The sequence below is a fragment of the Podarcis melisellensis genome (genome assembly GCF_964234715.1).
Source record: "Podarcis melisellensis genome assembly, chromosome: 9".
NCBI classification, from domain to species: domain Eukaryota; kingdom Metazoa; phylum Chordata; class Lepidosauria; order Squamata; family Lacertidae; genus Podarcis; species Podarcis melisellensis.
In genome coordinates, this window is record NC_138541.1 from 5,921,745 (window position 1) to 5,943,289 (window position 21,545).

Sequence of the window (21,545 nt, forward strand, 5' to 3'; positions counted from 1 at the left end):
GGTTGGCTGCACACAGGCACAGTCTCTGATTGCTTGGGGAAAGCCCTGGAGAGGAGGGGACGTAGACGGCTGTGGGGAGGTGGGGATTTTCAGCCTCGGCAACTGACCCACGGGGCAAGACCTACCAGGGATGAAGTGCTCTGCTCATTAGGCCTGACAGTCATCCAAGTCTGTGCAGATCGTGCTCTTGAGAATGAAGTTACCGTAAGTCATAACTTTCATGGTGTGATTTACTGCCTGCTCACTCCTGACAATGGGCAAACATTTATGGTAATGTTGCCTACTGCATCCCTTCCCACCAAAAGTATACAGTGGTACCTCGGGTTAAGTACTTAATTCGTTCCGGAGGTCCGTACTTAACCTGAAATTGTTCTTAACCTCAAGCACCACTTTAGCTAATGGGGCCTCCTGCTGCTGCCGCGCCGCTGGAGCACAATTTCTGTTCTCACCCTGAAGCAAAGTTCTTAACCTGAAGCACTATTTCTGGGTTAGCGGAGTCTGTAACCTGAACCGTATGTAACCTGAAGCGTATGTAACATGAAGTACCACTGTACTCTGTTCCTGCAATAAGCTCTTTTTCAAAACTTCCTGGCAGCTAAGAATGTTCATAAACTTTCCACGTCTCCTTGTTAAACTCATTTCAGTATACTGAAACAAGAGTTCTTACAGAAAAGAGCTACGGAGGTTTGTGAAAACTGCAATCTGCATGTGTTCTATCCCACTTGCTGTTGCTGAGTTTGTTTTCCCCAAAGTAAACCGGCAAACACTTTCCCCCCTCAATGTCTCAGCATGCACTGTGCTCTGCCCCCTTAGTGGCTCTGCAACCACAGTTCAGATTATCCCTTAAGAGATTACCCAAAGCTGGCTTTGACTTTCCGAACGGATATATAGATAAGCAGCCACAGATTCCACCACTCTGCTGTTATTTCCAAAATCTGCCTTTATTTACAGTTCAAGTCAAATCACATGCAAACGTTCCCCTTCCCCCCACCCTCCCCGCATTTAAGAATAGCGATTAGCAAAAAAGATGCATTAGAATTTTAAAATAGCAATTAAATATACAAAAATATAGTTTACAAAATAAAAACCCAGCATGTTTTCTGTGTCTTTTCTCTTAAAAAAAAAAAAATTCTGCTGCAGAATTTTATTTATTTATTTTAGGGTACAAACGTCTCCTCCAGGAGGACTTCTAAGGTTCATAAACTCTCTCTCGAGTCACACGCTATTTACAAAAAGAAGACCGCGGCAGGTGGGGCAGGAAGAGATCAGGCTGAACCCGGATGGACGAAAACAGTAAAAGGCTACTGAAAGTCATGCCATACTAAGAACCGGCTATTGGAAATTTGCCCCTATTATGGAAGGACCGGGAAGAACAGTCTGTGCCATTTTATTTTATTTTTAGCAAAAAGGGAACCTCGCGCTGTACAACGTAATACTGCAAAATCCCTTCCCTGTGTCTTTTGAACAAGTGCGGACACAGAAACAAAACACACTGCCCAAAAGGGGGTTTGGGGAGAGCATCCTGCCTCCTTAGCAGACCCCGAAATAATCTGCGCAGGTAATCTTGGAAATGGACCTCTCCACCGTCAGAACTTTCTCTGGCCAGAAAAATATTATTTTCACAAATCGATAAGGGAACATGAATTGGACTCCAACCTGCGCTGACAGGTTATCTAGTGGACAATTACTTTTGAACAAATCCAATGAATTCTCTATGTTCGGGTACGTCGAAATATATTTGCTTGGTGCCTTAGCGGCTGACAAAGTTTAGATTTGGGCTGATGGAATTGAAACACCCGTTGGAAAATGGAGACTCATCAATGGCTACTGGCCACGATGGGAGACCCTCTGGGTCGAGAGACAGGAGGCCCACTGAGGCTCCCCAGTTGCTCACGAACTGCAATGGGAGAGAAGCTTATCACCCTTACAGCTCCCCAGAGGCTTCTGGGGGGGGCCTGCTGTGGGACACTGGAAGCTGAACTAGAAGGGTCTTTGGTCTTATCTAGCAGGCCTCTTTTTCAGATGACTCCCCACCCCGCCAAAAGTCTGCGCTCAACTCTACGCAAAGCTGCTAAGAAGCTTGCAGAGTCCAGGGTTCGTAATGGTTGCCATTTTTATTTTGAATTCCAATCAGGTCTAGCTTCTACGCAGGCAAATGCCCTTCTGCACTCAAACCTGGTTAAAAATGGGATTTGCCGCATTGTGGGAATTTAAAAAAGGGACGTTCTCCTGTTGCCGAATCCAATAGGCTGCTAAGCTGCCTCCTCTGTGGGATGCTAGCTTTTCCTTGGCTTCAGAGTTGTCCATTAACGTGGCAGGAATCTGCGCAGTTTGCTTCCCCCCCCGCCTCCCTCCCGGGGCACTTAAGGAATCATTTTCTGAGGCAGGAATCAAGCCAGTGTGGATCTCAAGCGCCTAGCAGGACCCTGGTGGACGTTGGCCCGACTGGAAACCAAATAATCTTCTGTGCGTCGCCGCTAGGCCTCTAAGCACCCACTCTTCCTTTGGAGAGCTGGGCTCTGCTCTCTCCGTCCCACAGCGTACGAGAGAGTCACACGGACTGCTGCTGCGGATCATTCTGGAACCATGCTAGGCCCTTGCCTTGTTCTGTTCTGGAAGCCACAGGCAATTCGGTATGAGGTAACCACTGAGCGGCAGAATCTCGGGGCACGGTTCGCGTTCCACCCACAAAAAAAAGGACCACGCAGGGTCTCTTCGATCCCGAGGCGCAAAGGGTGCGCCTCACACCCCTCACTCCGGCATGTGTGCAGCTCAGTCCAAACGCAGGCGCCGGATCTGCATGTGTCCTTCGTAAAGTGCTCTTACGGAAAAGAAAAGGGGGTCGGAAGGAAGAAAGGAAAAGGCCGAGCCCGGAATGGCCTCTTCTCGTCGCACCGGTGGTGGTCTCGGCGCTGAGGGTGTTTCTGCGGTCCAAGCACCTCCCCCTCCTTCAAGTGTGTCCTGGGAGCTCCTCGCAAGGTGGAAGAAGCCCCGACGGAGGCCCCGAGGCCGTAAGCAGCAGGTTCAGAGAGCGGGACGTCTCTGGGCAGCAGGCTGTGCCCCAGAGAGGCTCGCGGGGAGCTATACGATGTTGGCCGCCCCAGGGAGAGGCTCCTGGGGGAGTCCGTGAGCATCCGGCTTGCTGTGGAGTTGCGCCAGCTGCAGGACGGCCATGTTGCAGAGCGGGCAGACTTTGCGCACCTCCAACCATTTGATGAGGCACCTGTGGCAGGGAAAGAAAGCAGCCCCTTCAGTATAGGCAGACTTCAAGCTAGGAATATAGAGAATGGAATTTATTATTTATACTCTGTCCATCTGGCTGGGTTTCTTCAGCCACTCTGGGCATCTTCCAACAGACTATTAAAATACAGTGGTCTGTTAAACATTAAAGCTTCCCTGAACAGGGCTGCCTTCAGATGTCTTCTAAAAATTTGGTAGTTGTTCTTCCCTTTGACATCTGGTGAGAGGGCGTTCCACAGGGCAGGTGCCACTACCGAGAAGGCCCTCTGCCTGGTTCCCTGTAGCTTTGCTTCTTGCAGTGAGGGAACCACCAGAAGGACCTCAGTGTCCAGGCAGAACAATGGGGGTGGAGACGCTCCTTCAGGTCTACTGGACCAAGGCCATTTAGGGCTTTAAAGGTCAGCACCAACACTTTGAATTGTGCTCGGAAGCCAATGTAGTAACCCAAATAAAGCAGTGGTTTTCAACCAGGATGCCGCGGCAACCTGGGATGCCTTGAATGATGGTCAGGGGTGCTGCGGGCAACACTGGTCTCCATCCCTCTTTCCTTCCCTCCCTCCCTCCTTTGATGCCCTCTCGCATTTCTGCCTCCCAAAGGTTTGTGGGGCTGTTTGTTGCAGCAGCCCTGGCTGCACGCTCCCCAGGCGAATGGTGCCTCTGGGGCTGGCCAGGGGGTGCTGGTTGCCAGGAGCTGAGGTGCCCTCAGAGTAGGCAAGCAAGCGGACACGGGAGTCGAGCCTGCCAGTCTGCCAGCCCTTGGTGTTGGGAATGGACAGACAAGTCCCAGGGCTCTGTGGGGCAGTGTGAGGAGGCTCTTCTCTTGGGGGGCAGCTCAGAGACCAGGGATGGTAGCAGTGGCTGCCCAGAGGACTCCCAAAGAGAGGGGAGGCTGAGGAAATACTCCACAAGGGCAAATATCTTTTTTGGTAAGTCGCTTTGAGTTGCCTGTGGCAAAAAGAAAAACCCTAATAAATTTAATAATCGCAAACCCACCCTGCTTGGATTTGAAACTGCCTTATACTGCATCGGACTGCCAGCCTCTTGGCTCTGTTGTCTTTCTTTCTGAGCACTGGCACCCACAATCCTTCCAATTGGCGTTGCCAGGGGAAGGAGCTTGGCACATTCTGCAGGCAGCGCTGATGGGGCCTGGCTCTGTTTATCGTACATGACAAGGGATGCTCCTAATGGATGTCCCCATGGCCTAGAAACAAAGGGAAGGCTTTCTCCTCTGTCGCCACCACCATTACAGGACGTGGCTCTTAGAATGTGGGTGCAACCCTCAAGGGAAATCAGGAGGCACCGTCCTCACGGCCGAAGGTCCATCTGCAGAGATGCTCCCTTCTGCTGCTCCCCCAAATTTACAGGCTGCCCGCAGCCTCAGGGGTTTCCAAGAGAGGCCAGAGGCCTTTGCAAACATTTCTCCCCGGACTTTTATTGCGCACTTACTTTCTGTGGAAGGCGTGTTTGCACGGGCAGATTCCCAGCTCATCTTTGGGCTTGAACTCCTCCAAACAAACAGCACAGATCTGAAAAGGGGGGGGGGAGGAACAAGGGGAGGAAGAAGAAAGGTCAGTTAGACGGGGGGGGGGGGGGAAGAAGTATTTTGCATTCAGAATCACAGAGTCGGAAGGAACCTGAGGATCTAGTCCAAGCTCCTGCAATGGCAACCCAGCCAGATGGGTGGGGAATAATAATAATAATAATAATAATAATAATAATAATAATAATAATAATGCAAATTCCTGCACTGCAGGGGGTTGGATTAGATGATTCTCAAAGTACCTTTCAGCTCTACAATTTGATGATTCTAACCTTGGCATTATCAGCAGCACACTCTAGCCAACTGAGCTATCCAGGGATAACAACAACAACAACAACAACAAATTTTATTTATACCCTGCCCTCCCCGGCCAGAGCCGGGCCGGGCTCAGAGCAGCTAACACCAATAAAATCACAGTAAAACATAATGGGGGGGGGCACAGAAAACAAACAAAACCAATTTAAAATACAGGTTAAAATGCAATTTAAAATGCAGCCTCATTTTAAAAGCAGCTGATAAATCAAGACCATAAGGGGAAGGAAACATAAGGGTCAGACTGAGTCCAAACCAAAGGCCAGGTGGAACAGCTCTGTCTTGCAGGCCCTGCAGAAAGATGTCAAGTCCTGCAGGGCCCTAGTCTCTTGTGACAGAGCGTTCCACCAAGTCGGGGCCAGTACTGAGAAGGCCCTGGCCCTAGTTGAGACCAGTCTAACCACCTTGCGACTTGGGACCTCCAAAATGTTGTTATTTGTGGACCTTAAGGTCCTCCATGGGGCATACTAGGATGATGGACTCAGATAGATTTTAAAAGAAGAAACGTTATGTGCACAGGAACAGTCCTACTGGCTGCAGCTAATATATTTATATTTGCCAGTTGGAGGCAGCAATGCTTCTGAGCCCCAGTTGCTGGAAACTGCAGGAGGACAGAGTTGGTCTTGTGTTCGAATCCCGATTTCTGGTTTCCCACAGACAACTGTTCCCCCACTTCGAGAACAGAGTGCTGGATGAGATAAGCTGCTGGCCTGATCCTGCAGGCTGTTCTTAAAAATATGTGTTTGAATTGCTATTGCTGTGTTGGAAGAAGAGTTTTGATGCTACAAGCGAGAATGTTTTCAATTGGATTAAAAGGTAAGAATGCCAGGGACTGTGTGGGAGATAATTTTGGTAAAATAAAAATAAGGGAAATAGTTTTGAAGGCACCCATAACTGTGCTGGCTCCTGGACTGTCCTGATTTATTCAAGCTGAAATTTACCAGAAATGAGAACAATCCCAGTTCAGGAAAAAACACCTTTGTCTCCAATATCTGAGATTCCTGCATTGAAGGGGTTGGGATAGGGGACCTTTAGGGACCCCTAATTCTTTAGGGACTCTGCAATTCTACAAGAAGGACTGGAGGGAAATGTGCCCAAGTCAGAGCCAATTCTTTTGAGAAAGGTACAGAACTTTCCAGCCTCTTCTAAGGCCTGCTGGGACTCTCCACCCAGCAGTAAGGATTTATAGCCTATAAAAATAACCTCTCTGGCTGTGTGGCAACTGGCAGTTGCATAACCAAATTTGCTTTTTTTTTCTTTTTTGGCTTTTATTTCCTCCGAGCAGAGCGATAACGGTGTCAGGTTTGTGCTGCTGAAAGTCCGGCCTTCTGAGTACGCATACCAGGGGCCCCAGCAGACTCCCCACTTCCCTCCAAAATTTAAATTTAGAGCCCCGTAACTCATTCCGTCAGCGCCGATGGCGCCACAGTGACTGAGGAGGCTTTTGACTTCTCTTTCCCTCCTCGGCTCGATGTCTCTTCCCACCTTGCCAGATTTCAAGCGTTACAAGAGATTGAAAACATCCTTGCTGAGCTCAGGAAAAGGTCAAAAGGAAGGTGACCCAAGTGATGCCTAATTTCACCGGCAAAGGAAGGAGGCGAGATTCCAGACTTCACAAGGCTCTTCTTTGGATGGAAAAGAATGACTTATTTTTGGAGAAGGCTCTGCATTATTCACAAGGGAAGAGCACAGCTTACGTGACGGAGTTCTGGAAATTAGGTGGGTTTCATGTCTTTGTTGGCACTAAGTTGGTTCTGATTATAGTCGTACCTCGGAAGTCGAACGGAATCCGTTCCGGAATTTTGTTTGACTTCCGAAATGTTCAGAAACCAAGGCGCGGCTTCCGACTGGTTTACCGTTGTGAAGGTGCCCCAGAAATAATAGTGGAAGCTGGACGTTTGGCTTCCAAAAAAAGTTCGAAAACCAGAACACTCGCTTCTGGTTTTTGATTATTTGGGAGCTGAAACGTTCAACTCCCAAGGCATTCAGGTGCCAGTAATATTTAGTGTAATATATATATATATATATATATATATATCTTTACATTTGCACTTTTCTGTCTTTTCACTTTAGTTTCTATAACTGAAATTATTTCTTTACTTTTTTGTTTAACTTTTTCTTTATACTTTTCATTTTACAACCAACACAAAACAAAGATTTAATTTATTCCATATCGTTCAGTATGATGTAACTGAAATGTTCTTAATTATTAATTATAAAGTTAGTTCTATATCTATTTAACTGCCATGACTCCTCTTCAACACCCCAAAATATATCCTGGAAGCTGGAAATTGGGGTGGGTGTTTAGAATTCTTTGATGGGAGACAGCCAATCTCTCACAGAACTACAGTTCCCAGAGCTTCTTGGAGGGGCGGAATCAAGATTAAGGCAAACTAGGGCTGTGCTACAGATCTGCCTGGTGGCCAGTGAAGGGCAAATCTGTCCATTTCAGTTATCTCGATTTCTCATTTCCCCCCAACCTTAAGTTCAGTTCTCCTTGTTTCCACATCAGTTTGATTTTCTTCGTGGGTGACAAAGCCAACTTACCTCATGTAGGTTGAGTTCTTTGACTTTCTCCTTTAGAATAACCTGCAAGGGGAAAAGAGAGAGAGTGAGAGGGTGTGTTAGAAAATGGAGGTGCCTGTACTTGTGCAAAAAAAAAGCCCCCACACACAACGGAAACAAACATTGCAAAACAGGGGTTGAATTCTTTTAAGATGCACGCAAGCCGGACGACACAGCAGACCTTTGCTCCCAAAGCCTTGACTTGCAAAGGTTGAAAAGCTGTACCAGAATGAAATCTGCCCCACTGGGCATGCTAAAAAGGCCCCCACAAATATATCATCAACTTATAGAAACAGAAAGGGAGGGGGGGGGAAAGAGTTTAATGCACTGAATGGCCTCCATGCAGTGCTTTTTTCTGGGGCGTGAGGACGACACGCAGGCGTACGCATGCCCCTAAACATTTTTGCGAATCTTTGTACTTTTGTCCATTCACTGTATTTATTTTCCCTGATTTGAACTATAAAATGGTAGTTTTCTTGAGTCAAAATGAGAATACCCCTAAACAGTTATTTTAGGGGGGGAAAGCACTGCCTCCATGGGATCATGATTCAGGTAGGTAGCCGTGTTGGTCTAATGCAGTTGAAATATATATAAAAATAAAACAAATTGTCCAGTAGCACCCAGTTAGTTCTGGGTATAAGTTTTCGTGTGAAGTGTGCATGCACACGAAAGCTTATACTAAGAATAAACTTGGTTGGTCTCTAAGGTGTTACTGGACGATTCTTTAATTTTTAAAAAATATATTTCCATGGGATCATGAAAGAGAAGGTGAAGTGAAATTCTATGCATGTTTTGCTCAGGAGGAATTCCAAGGCCCTGTTTGCACATGGAGCTTATCTGGACTGCAGCTAGTACCACTGCTTCCTTCCCACAAAAACACATATATATATATGGAGTCATACCTCATGTTACGTTTGCTACATGTTACGTTCTTTCAGGTTACGTCCTGCGGTGACCCGGAAGTACTGGAAAGGGTTACTTTTGGGTCTCGCTGCTCGCGCATGCGCAGAAGTGCAAAATGACGTCATGCGCATATGCAGAAGCGCCAAATTGCAAAATGACATCACACGCATACGCAGAAGCGCCGAATTGCAACCTGCGTGTGTGCAGACACGTCACGCTCTTTTCATGTTGCGAACAGGCCTCCGGAACGGATCCTGTTCGCAACCAGAGGTACCACTGTATAAGTTTCTGTTTTACTATTTTAAATACTCATTTTACATCCTTAAGATATCAATGACTCCCCTTCTTCTCTTTCCATGGTTCATTTAACATATCACAAATCCCTCCATATTTTACAAAAACCTCTCTCTCTCTTTCCAGAAAAGCCTTCTCTTGAACGCTGAGTTGGAGCAAACATTAATTGGGCTTTCCGTGAACTAATGTTTGCTCCGATTCAGCGCTCAAGAGCGGGTTTTCCTGGGGAAAGTGGCAAGGCAAACGAAAAACCACTTGCCCCTATGCTTTCTAGGCACGGGATGAGTGGAAGTATGGAAGACCCCTACAGCAACCTTGGATGAATGTAAATGAGCTGAAGTGCAGAGCTTGTGTTCTGCAGAGTTATTCCGTTCACAGAAAGACTTCTCCTTCTTCTCTCCCTCCCTGACAGGGCTGGACATTATCTGCTTTCCAACATCGTAATGTATCGCCAGCTAAACCCCAACATATTACGATGTCAGAAAGGACGCACACACACAGAGTGATTTGTGATGCATTGCCAGGCCAATTCTTTTGAAACGGTTGTCACGATGTGGTCCAGAAACCGTTACCAGACGATGTATCGATATATCGCCCAGCCCTGCTCCCTGGAAGACACACTGTTCTGTTCTGGGGTTGTCCCAAACACTCCAGATGAAAATTGCGTTGGCTGGGGAAAGGGAGGATGGGGAGAAGAGAGGGAGAGGAACTTCCACTGCGGAAATGGAAATTATTAAGTTAGCTGGACGTCTTCACTGGATATAGCCCCAGGTTCCCAGAGACAAGATGGCGGATCCTTGGCTGCTGGCAGCCAAACCATGGTTTGGCCTAAGTGTTACGTCCAAACTCAGGCTCTTGCTTTATGTCAAACCACAGTTTACAGAACAAACCTCAGCTACAGTTTGTGGTTTGGGCAGGGAAGGATAAATCAGGTACGGGTGTGTCAGAGTCGCTCCTAGTTAGCCCTGCTAGCCCTGCCTTCATCGTGGTTTTTATCCTTGGTGGTGAATTCTAATTTGGAAGCTCCCGGGGGCAGGGGTCAAATCTTATTGCTGGTTTGTCTGCAAAGGGCTGAGAGCACCTGAGACGTTTTGCTCACTTGCCTGCAGCCTGAAAACAATTTTGCCTTTTAGTTGCAAGTGAAAGCTCAGGGAAGCTTTTCAACTATGCCCTGATTTGAAATTTGTCAGGGCGACCGGGTGGTAGCGACATCGGCAGCAGGGGACAAAGAGAAAGAAAAGCTTACCTGTTTGTAAGCATAAAGCTCTTTGTGGGCTTGGTGTCGAAGCCTAGAAAACAAAGAAGATGTTTGAATAGGAAGAAGGTACAGTAGATAAAAAACACAAAATGGAACAACAATTCTTGCATTGCAGAGGGTTGGACTCTACAATTCTACGACTCTAACAGCACATCAGAATCGCCACCCTCGGGAACAGATCACACCAGACAGTCCCTTTTAGCCCTGCTCTGCCCAAATGAAAACTGAGTAGTGAAAGGCTTACTGGACTCTGCCACTCGTACGCAGGAAATTGAACACTTTGCTAATACAGTCCAAAAACGCAAAGGAAAAATGAATAACGTTTCTGTAGATTTGCCTCCATTAATAGCACGCTCAACCCTTTCCGAGTTCAAAGGCAGAGATCTGTAAGCAAACAGGTAGCACATTTTGGAAGGAAAGGAAGCTCATAGGAACCTGGTAGTTTGCAGCAGGGGTGCGTTTAAAGAGGCAGTATGTCTCTGTGTACCTAATACACGCACAACACACCAGGGTGGAAATGCTAGCTCAGTACCCCTTCTCTTTACCACCTTGTAAAGGTGGTAAAAAGAAAAGAAAGGATAAACTAAACATCTGCCTGATATAATTATCCTCTCTGCTTCTTATTCCATGGGCTCTTGAATTCTTAAGAATACCGCAAACAAGTTTTAAGACCAGGAACTTGTTTTTCCTGCTATAAATACTCCTTGTTTCGATTGCGGTTTTTTTAAAATAACTAATGGGGAAAAAAGACCTATGCAGATTGATGTTCAAATTGGTACTTCTGTTTTCTTTTTTTTAAAAAAAAACGTTTCTGCTTCAGCCCTCGCTTTGACACAAAAGAGGAACCCGCTGTCTTTCCACCTCACCAGATCCCAGTGGCGCTCATCACAGGGGCCTGAGATTCCCACACACAGATTCTGCCCCTCGGGATATTCTCCGTGGGACTAGTTGAAATAAGGTTGGGAGAACCCTTAGCCATCCCAGATGTGCCAGACTCCGAATCCCATCAGCCACAACCCAGTGTGGTCCATGGTCAGGGATGATGTGAGCTGGGCTTCTTTTTAAACAACATCTGGAAGGCTGCAAGTTCTCCATCCCTGAGTTAAACAAAAATGCTAAAGGACCGAAGCGGCCTCCTTTATCCCAAATTCTGCTGGCAATCATGGTTGACAGCTCTGGCTTAGAGTCAAAATAGTTTAGGGCATGCACAGGTCGAGCTCATCATAGGATAATAATAATAATAATAATAATAATAATAATAATAATAATAATAATAATAATATCCTGCCCATTTGACTGGGTTTCCCCAGAGGATGGCACCTCTGCAGTAGACACAGAGGAATAATCCATGCTACTACAGTGGTACCTTAGGTTAAGTACTTAATTTGTTCCGGAGGTCTGTTCTTAACCTGAAACTGTTCTTAACCTGAAGCACCACTTTAGCTAATGGGGCCTCCTGCTGCCGCTGCGCCGTCGGAGCACAATTTCTGTTCTCATCCTGAAGCAAAGTTCTTAGCCCGAGGTAATATTTCTGGGTTAGCGGAGTCTGTAACCTGAAGCGTATGTAACCTGAAGCGTATGTACCACTGTACATATCAAAATCTTCCTCTGTGTGAAACAACCGGTCCAGCCTTCTTGCTGACGTGCTAGCTTTCTAATGCAGGGGGTTATTGACAAAAGGAAGAGAGCCTCCCGGTACATTAAGTGGTGGAACTATCTCACGAAGTCCGTGCCATGCATTGCCCCTCAATGTCTCCAAAAAGCCCATTCACAACCCACGGTGGAAAATTGACAGACAAATCTGCTGCCCAAAAGGAAGAATGGAGATCTGTGCAGTGCTTTCGATACGATGCTCTTTTTCTATATGAACGAGCAGAATGCAATCTTTGTAGACAAGAGTCGCCCGAGCCTTGGTGCCGCGACAGCGCATAATTATGTATAAATAACTAGATTTAACAGGGAAATAGAAACGGCATCTATGTACATCGTGGGACGGAGAGATACAGCATCTTTGGCCTTGCAAGAGGAACAACAAACGACTTGTTGGATCTGAGCTGAAAACAAAGACACTCGCCCAATAGTTTTGTGTTCGAAAATGCCGTTGTTGGCTATGCTTTGGCCAAAAAGGCATTAGCTGCAACATGCGAATGTCACAGAGCTGGAAGAGAGCATTGCCACTGGGCTGGTGGCACAAATTCAAAATCAGCCCAAGACCCCCTGAGTGGACCTCATAACAGCGCCCTTCTTCAAGGGAAAATTGGATGTTGAATGTCTCTACTTGACAACGCTTACATCAATTAGTTGGTTCGCTTAATCGGTCTAAAAACCTTTTCATCAGCTAGAAAGGTGCTGCAATTAATTACATTGCTTTTTTTAAAAAAAGAAATAGTAATAGAAAACTATACTTAGGTCTATTTTAAGAGGCATTTCCCCCAATCAACCTGCCCTCCAAATCAGAAGAAAACCCACGTCTAAGGTGATGACGACTGCGACAAACCGGTGCAAAATCTAAAAACCAAAGGAGGAATGCCTTTTGTTTTAGAACTATCATTTTCCCCCTCACGTGTACTTTTAAGTGACAAGAGCCAGTGTGGGGTCGCTGTTAAGAGTGTCACACTAGGGTGGCACTCTGTTCAATTCCTCCCTCGGCCATGAAATTTTGTGGGTGACCTTGGGCCAGATGCAAACAACCTTGGAAAGTTGTTGTGAGAATAAAAGGGCTGTGGGAAGAACTATGCCACCATAAGCTTCCTGGAAGAATCGCTAACTAAATTAAAAACCCACACAACCAACTGGCTAAGGTTTGTTTAAATCAGCCAACACAGCTACATAAAGGAACCTGCACCCAGGCAATAATGGGAAAATACAATTCAATTAGGTGGAGGGAATCTCTGGCTCTCCAGATGTTGCTAAACTACAACTCCCATTGCCCCCGGCCACAGGCCATGCTTGCTGGGGCTGATGGGAGTTGTAGTTCAGCTGGAGGGCTAAAGGTCCCGCATACACAGGTGTCTATGGAGACGCAGGTCAATTCTGTGTCCAGGGCAGCTGTCTACCAGCTCCATCTGGCACATAGGCTGAGACCTTCCCTGCCCGCAGACTGTCTCACCAGAGTGGTGCATGCTCCAGTAATCTCCCGCTTGGACTACTGCAATTCGCTCTATGTGGGGCTACCTTTGAAGGTGACCCGGAAACTACAACTAATCCAGAATGCGGCAGCTAGACTGGTGACTGGGAGCGGCCGCCGAGACCATATAACACCGGTCTTGAAAGACCTACATTGGCTCCCAGTACGTTTCCAAGCACAATTCCAAGTGTTGGTGCTGACCTTTAAAGCCCTAAATGGCCTCGGTCCAGTATACCTGAAGGAACGTCTCCACCCCCATTTTTCTACCTGGACACTGAGGTCCACTGTATATCTGAAGGAGCATCTCCACCCCCATCGTTCAGCCCAGACTCTGAGGTCCAGTACCGAGGGCCTTCTGGTGGTTCCCTTGCTGTGAGAAGCCAAGGTACAGGGAAGCAAGCAGAGGGCCTTCTCGGTAGTGGCACCCGCCCTGTGGAACGCCCTCCCACCAGATGTCAAAGAGAAAAACAACTACCAGACTTTTAGAAGATATCTGAAGGCAGCCCTGTTTAGGGAAGCTTTTAATGTTTAATGGGTAATTGTATTTTAATATTCTGTTGGAAGCTGCCCAGAGCAGCTGGGGAAACCCAGCCAGATGGGTGGGATATAAATAATAAAATTATTATTATTATTATTATTATTATTATTATTATTATTATTATTATTATTATACTTGCATGCTCTTTTGGGTTTCTCAAGCCTACTCTCAATCCTGTATCAAGAGGTGCCAGAACCAAGTTCCAGTGAGTTCTGAAGCTTTCACTTCCAATTAGCCACAGATTAATCTTTGTTCCAACACCTCGGCTACAACAAATGTTAACTGTCGTTCCTTTAAACGACTCAGCTTTCAAGCCCGTCGTTCCAAGTTAACTATGGTTTGTTTGAAATGAGCTAAGATCAACCACAGTTTCTGGGCCATCTCTGGTGGCTCAGAGATGGAAAGAAGATAAGGTCCCTACCAAGGAAGAATGGCAGATGAAGTTGATGGACTATGCCAAAATGGCTAAAATGACCGGAAGAATGAGAAATCAGGAAGACCAAAATTTTAATAAGGAATGGGGGAAATTTATAGCTTATCCTAAAGACCATGGTAAACAGCAGGATCGGAATATCACTTGTAGTTTAATGGTGAATTTTGGATACAATGGAGAGATAAAAGATTTGGATTATTATAAAAGATGCAGGAGGAAATGATTAACAATAGTACCCACAAAGGGGAGGAGGGAAGTCCAGGAGATTCTCTGGAATCTTGTTTTTATGATGTATGTTGGATTTGTGACTCTAAAATTTTAATTTGAAAAATCAAATATATTATTATTATTTTTTTAAGGATCAACCACAGTTTACCGGTTTGTATCACAACAGTACGATTCAACAAGAATGGAAGTACAAACTCCTCTTTGTGGCCACGAAGGAGGGAAGGAGACATGGTGGGGTGTGAAAAAGTCATGTGTTAGTGTGACTCATTCTCGTCTCACTAAACTATAGCTTGGAGCGGTGGCCAAATAGTGTCTTTCTCTCTGAAGCGTGCAAAACATACAGTCCATCACTGCTGAGCTGATAGTTTAGAAAACCAATCTTTGTGCAAGATGTGTCACAATAGGAGCTAATCCCACACAATAAAATCCCTTTGTTCCTGACCGCTGCCAAGAGCCAGAATATTGTCCGTTGAATGAATACCTGCCGGACTTAGCCTGCTGTTTTGGTGGCCGGCACGCAGACTTTCTTAAAGCTAAACACACACCCTGCAAATATCCTGCTCCAACCTGTTTGGTCTGCACCACTGAATATTCAAACTTCCCAAGTGGCAATTGGTTTGGAAAGGGCTGCCTTTTCCCACTTGGTTCAGATTAACAAGCTGAGCCTGTTCCATCGACTAACCTCTGAACCGCGCTGCTAGGAGAGCAGCTGGCATGCAAGACACTTTGGAGAGGTGGGCGGGGGAAAAAAAATACAGACAATTTCTTAACCACAAGTATGCAAGTTATTCGCAGGAGAGGGAGAGAGAAAAAGATAGATGCCCTGAAGTGTTAGAAAGAGCAAATTCCTTGAAAAATTCGCTTCCGCATCCCGACAGCTGTGAAAGGGAGATGGCAGGTTAACGTGCGAATCGCCAAATGGAAACTATTTCCCCTGTGCACCAGGAAAAGACGCATTCACAAAAAATGAATCTTCTCAAAAACCAGAAAATTGCTTTTCTGAACCAGGATCCTCAGGACTGCTTAGAACAGAGGTAGACAACATGGTCCCCTCTGAGATGTTCCTGGTCTCCAGATCCCATCAGTCTCAGTCATCCTGGCCAACGGCCCAGGAGTGATGGGAACTGGAGTCTGTCAACATTAGGATGGCACAATGTGAGCTGCTGTGTACATCAAAGGAACGCTTCCACTCTGCTGCTGGAAACCTCAGAACAAAGTTCTCTTAAGCAAGGGAGTTGGGAGACAAAAACCGCCTGCTCTCTCTAAAGGCAGCAGGATTTGGGGAAGACTGGGGAAGACTAAAAGGAACCCCCTGGCAAGAAGCCAGCCTCACAGAGTGGGTGCCTTACACACAGGAATCTGAGACATTTCCTTGCATCTGCCGAGCTGAACGCAACCTCCTTCTTTCTGAATGGCGAATGGCCGGGATCTGCCACCAAGTGGGTGTCCTCCAGCCTTTGGCACCTCCCGCCACACAGTCCCCTGGCAGCCTGGAAATAAAGCGGCCTTTGCCCACCTGTAGCTGTTCTATGTCCTTACCTGATCAAATAGCAGCAGAAGAGTAAGCTCAGAATGAAGACAAAGATGGCCGTGCCGAAGACCACAATGTATATGTTGAGAGGCAGGTTCTGAAATCCAATGTTTGGCATCCTGAAACTGTAATGCTGGAAATCTGAGCTCATGGATGGTCTGGCAAGAAAAACGAAACAAAAAACAAGGCGGTGAGAATTCTGAATGATTGTTTCCTGGAAACAATATACCTTTGATTTCAACGAATCCCAAAGGAGATTACAACATTGTTTTAAAAAAATGACGGAGAAACGCAATGAAAAGTGTGGGATGGGCAATTAGCAAGAAGATGCCCTGTGTAGCATTGCACCAAGCAAGCAAATCATCATAAATGCTCATTGTCATATAACTGTCTCATCACTGTAGAACCTCTCTGCAAACAAATCAGAGCAAATGCTCAATAAAGACCAGCTATAGTCTAACCCTGGGGCGCGGGTGGCGCTGTGGGTTAAACCACAGAGCCTAGGACTTGCCGATCAGAAGGTCGGTGGTTCGAATCCCTGCGATGGGGTGAGCTCCCATTGCTCGGTCCTTGCTCCTGCCAACCTAGCAGTTCAAAAGCACATCAAAGTGCAAGTAGATAAATAGGTACCGCTCCATTGGGAAGGTAAACGGTGTTTCCGTGCGCTGCTCTGCTTCGCCAGAAGCGGCTTAGTCATGCTGGCCAATAAAGCGAGATGAGCGCCGCAACCCCAGAGTCGGCCACGAATGGACCTAATGGTCAGGGGTCCCTTTACCTTTATAGTCTAATCCAAGGTTTCCCAAACTTGGGCCTTCAGCTGTTTCTTGGACTACAATTCCCATCATCCCCAAATGGTGACTGGGAGCGGCTACCAGGACCATATAACACCGGTCTTAAAGGATCTACATTGGTTCCCAGTACGTTTCCGAGCACAATTCAAAGTGTTGGTGCTGACCTTGAAAGCCCTAAACGGCCTCAGTCCAGTACACTTGAAGGAGCGTCTCCACCCCCATCGTTCAGCCAGACACTGAGGTCCATCTCCGAGGGCCTTCTGGTGGTTCCCTCCCTGCGAGATATGAGGTTACAGGGAACCAGGCAGAGGGCCTTCTCGGTAGTGGTGCCCGCCCTGTGGAGTGCCCTCCCATCAGATGTCAAGGAAATAAACAACTATCTGACTTTTAGAAGACATCTGAGGGCAGCCCTGCTTAGGGAAGTTTTTAATGCTTTGTAGTGTTTTTAATATTCTGTTGGGAGCTGCCCAGAGAGGCTGGTGCAACCCAGTTAAATGAGTGGCATACAAATATAATAATAATAATAATAATAATAATAATAATAATAATAATAATAATAATAATAATTCAGGACCAGTAACAGTGTTCCACTGTTGTTGTTCCTAGAGATAAGCTCGGTTTGAACACATGGAGTATATAGCTACATACAGTGCTTTTTGGGGGGGGGGATTTTGCAGGGGTACGCATACCCCTAAACATTTTGTGACTCTGAGTTTGGCCTTATTGAGGGGCAGTATTTCAATATGAGTAGCAAAATGAGAGTACCCCTAAACATTTTTAAAGAAAAAAAAGCACTGGCTGTATAACCGTCCTGTAGTCATACTGGAGTAAATGCTCAATAAAGTCCATATGTAGTCTAACTGTGTAAGCAAAGCAAATCAGGACGAATGCTCAATAATCAGAGAATAAGCCTGGAGGAGCCCAGAGAGAGAAATAAGGCAGTTTCCAAGTTGCCTTTGCCATAACTTTGCCACAAGGCGGAGTTAACCAAGTCCCTCCCTTCCTCAGCCTGCCCCCCCTTCCAAAAAAGAGACAACATGGAGGTTTGTGTAGATCAGGGACCAGCAAACATTTTCAGCAGGGGGCCAGTCCACTGTCCCTCACACCTTGTGGGGGGCTGGACTATATTTTGGGGAAAAAGTGAACGAATTCCTATGCACCACAAAGAACCCAGAGATGCATTTTAAATAAAAGCACACATTCCACTCATGTAGAAACACCAGGCAGGCCCCACAAATAATCCAGAGATGCATTTTAAACAAAAGGACACATTCTACTTATGTAAAAACATGCTGATTCCCAGACTGTCTGCAGGGCGGATTTAGAAGGCGATTGGGCCGGATTTGGCCCCTGGGCCTTAAGTTCCCCTACCCATGGTGTAGTTACTAAATGCAAAGCAAGTTTGTCCACCTTGAGAAAGGCTCGCGACTTCAGGGCCAAGCCCAGCACCACGGAGGCAACACTGGCCAAACAAAGCAGAGTGGCAAAACTTCTGCCACCTTCTTTTTTATTTGATTCAGCCTTTCCCTCGATTCAGCCTTTCCCTTCCCAGACATTCACCCAAGCTTTGGACAATTCCGGCACAATTAGGACTCACATGCTGTGCGGCATCGGAGCGGCGGGTCGGACACGAAAGCAAAATGGGTAAAAAACGGACGGGGAGAAAGTTCCCTTCTAAGCGGCTCCTGGCTTAAGATGAATAATGCTTTTTGGCAGAAGCGAGAAACAGCCCTCTCATCCGGCAGAAATTCCCTCTTGGAAGATCCAGCCTCCGCAGCTCAACTTGGCAGATCTCCAAGGCTCTGAGCTGATCCCTGCCTTGGCTCGGTCCCGCAAAGTGATCCTACAGGCAGAGAGCAGTTTCCCCTTTTTGTTTCCAGGCGTGGCTTCCCTATCGTGGCTTTTATTATGTTTGGCTTTCAAGGGGAGGAGATTTCCATTGAGCATGTGGCAGAGAGAGAGGAAAATTACAAGCGTCACAAGAATGGGGTTTTTGCAATTTTCACACGGTGCTATTCTCCCCTCCCCCCCGGACACCCCAGTGTGGAGGCTGCACAGCTGCTTGGCAAGTTTCAAGCTTAAAAAAAAAAGAACTTGCAAAAGATGGAGAGGTATCTTTTCAAAATGAGCGCAAGAACATCAAGGGGTACTGAGAACAATCGTAGTTATGATCCAAAACAGAGATTTCCAACTCTGACAGATGTGAAAGATCAGAAAAGAGAAAAGCTTGTGTTGATGATGAGAGATTTGTCTCAAATTAGACGTAACATAAAATAATAATAATAATAATAATAATAATAATAATAATAATAATAATAATATATTTTATTTATACCCTGCCCTCCCCGGCCAGAGCCGGGCTCAGGGCGGCTAACACCAGTAAAATTACAGTAAAAACATAATAGGAAAAAAGAAAACCAATTTAAAATACAGGTTAAAATGCAGTTTAAAATGCAGCCTCATTTTAAAAGTAGCCCATAGATCAAAACCATAAGGGGAGGGAAACATAAGGGTCAGACAGAGTCCAAACCAAAGGCCAGGCGGAACAGCTCTGTCCTGCAGGCCCTGCGGTAAGATGTCAAGTCCCATAGGGCCCTAGTCTCTTGTGACAGAGCGCTCCACCAAGTCGGGGCCAGTACTGAAAAGGCCCTGGCCCTAGTTGAGACCAATCTAACCACCTTGCAACCTGAGACCAAGGTGCTGTCATTTGTGGACCTTAAGGTGCTCTGTGGGGCATACCAGGAGAGGCGGTCCCGTAGGTACGAGGGTTCTAGGCCACATAGGGCTTTAAAGGTCAAAACCAGCACCTTAAACCTGACCTTGCACTCCACCGGGAGCCAGTGCAGTTGGATAAACGAGATTACCCAGCAAAGGCAAGCTCCCACTTCTCATGGAGTTACACATGCTTAATGTACATATGTAAGGAGTTTCATTATAATTATATTTTGGGAACGACTCATGTTATTTTTTTAGCAGGATTGTTTTCTACTTTCTGGATGTCGCACGATCGAATCCTAAAGCAGTTGTGTTCTGTGTCCTAAATCTGGCACTGCTAGGAACTGGTTCTCCCCACCCAAATGTATTTCTTATCAATAAAAAAACTGGAGTGGCGTGAGCAAATTTTCATTCTGAAAGCGTGGCCCAGAGAAACATGTTTGAGAACTGTTGGATTAGAGCAGGCATAGGCAAACTCGGCCCTCCAGATGTTTTTGGCCTACAACTCCCATGATTCCTAGCTAGCAGGACCAGTGGTCAAGGATGATAGGAACTGTAGTCCCAAAACATCTGGAGGGCCGAGTTTGCCTATGCCTGGGTCAGAGTGTCAGATGAGGACTGGGAGACCAGGGTTCAAATCCTCGTGCAACAGCAGAGCTCCTGGGCATGTTGCAAAGCTCAGAGCTTGCAAGACCCCCGCTCCACCCCGCCTTAGCTTGTATCTATGCACATAAACAAATGTGCGCAGATTTTAGGCAAAATCTGTGCCGTGGACGGCTTTGTGACTTTAAGAACTGTTCCTTGAGATGGAGGGTGGCTCAGTGGTGGGACACCTGTCCTGAATGCAGAAGAACCCAGGTTCAATCTCTGTACCCTGCAGGAGAACCTTATTTCGACTCCTGGAGAGCTGCTGCCAGGAATGAACAACATCCTGAGCTCCAGCAGCACATTCATTGGCTTCCAAACAGACCACTCTGCCCACATGTCAGTGTGGTGTAATGGTTAGAGTGTTGGACTACGACCCCGGGGACCAGGGTTCGAATTCCCACTTAGCCATGAAGCTGAGCTTCAGGCCAGTTGCCATCTCTTGGCCTAACCTACCACACAGGTAGGTTGTTGTGAGAATGGAAAGGCGAGAGGCGAGAACGACGTGCCCCGCCTTAAGGTCCTTGCAAGATAAAGGTGATGGTATATACAGTGGTATATACAGGTGATGGTATACACAGTGATCCGTGCGGGATGCACGTTCACAACACGCATCTGCGCACGCGTGGGTTGCGATTCGGCGTTTCTGCGCATGCGCAAAGTGTGATTTAGCGCTTCTGCGCATCTGCCGAAACCCAGAGGTAACCCATTCCGGTCCGTAACCCCAAAAAAACGCAACCTGAAGCGTCTGTAACCCGAGGTATGACTGTAAATGTAATTGACAACAAATTTAAAAAGTGGCTGGTCACCAAGTGATGTGCGCAGAGGCAGTGCGGTGTAGTGGTTAGAGCGACAGCTCCAGGTGTGGTCATAGAATTACAGAACTGTAGAATTGGAAGGGACCCTGACGGTCATCCAGTCCAATGCAGGAATATGCAGCTGTCCCATACGGGGATCAAACCTGCAGCCTTGGCGTTATCAGCACCACGCTAAGCAATGGAGCTACCCAGGTCTGACCAAGGCAGAATACAGCGGGAATATTACTTCTCTTGATGCAGCCTAGAATAGGCTTATTGGTTACTGACCTTCGCAAGCCCCTCGGGGAGCCTTTTCCGTCAAGGAGTGGGCTGAAAAGGCTTTCAACTGCACGGACCCGCATGCCCCCAGCAAAAAAAGGAGGAAATGTTTCACCTGGCAGCCAACAAAACAGCCGGTATAATGGAATTCTATTTTTATTCCCGAAGCTTATTCACACACCCACTGCATTTGTACGAACGAGCCTTTCCTGAATTTCCTGAAATTCAGCACGCAAACATGCCCCTAGCCGTTCGTGCCCAATTCCGGGACTTCACCTACTAAGGTTTCTGCAAGTTCATGGTTGAAGGGGAAAGCTGGCGACTTTATCTGTAGGCCAATTTGAGCAAA

General features: G+C 46.7%; 1 protein-coding gene across 4 annotated transcripts in view; it reads right to left on the reverse strand.

The window, feature by feature from the left end:
* Nucleotides 1–1,107: 1,107 nt before the first annotated feature.
* Nucleotides 1,108–21,545, reverse strand: part of RNF24 (ring finger protein 24) — a 57,464-nt gene continuing 37,026 nt past the window's right edge. For 3 of the 4 annotated variants that reach the window (XM_081925462.1, XM_081925464.1, XM_081925463.1), the window contains exons 2-6: nucleotides 15,978–16,127; nucleotides 10,101–10,143; nucleotides 7,640–7,681; nucleotides 4,687–4,766; nucleotides 1,108–3,223 (exon numbers count right to left, since the gene is read on the reverse strand). In XM_081925462.1, coding sequence (XP_081781588.1) covers nucleotides 3,082–3,223; nucleotides 4,687–4,766; nucleotides 7,640–7,681; nucleotides 10,101–10,143; nucleotides 15,978–16,120 — 450 coding nt within the window. In that variant the 5' untranslated portion in view covers nucleotides 16,121–16,127 and the 3' untranslated portion in view covers nucleotides 1,108–3,081. Of the gene's footprint in view, nucleotides 3,224–4,686; nucleotides 4,767–7,639; nucleotides 7,682–10,100; nucleotides 10,144–15,977; nucleotides 16,128–18,357; nucleotides 18,626–21,545 lie in introns of those variants that run through there. The other variant, XM_081925465.1, reaches the window with a different exon arrangement.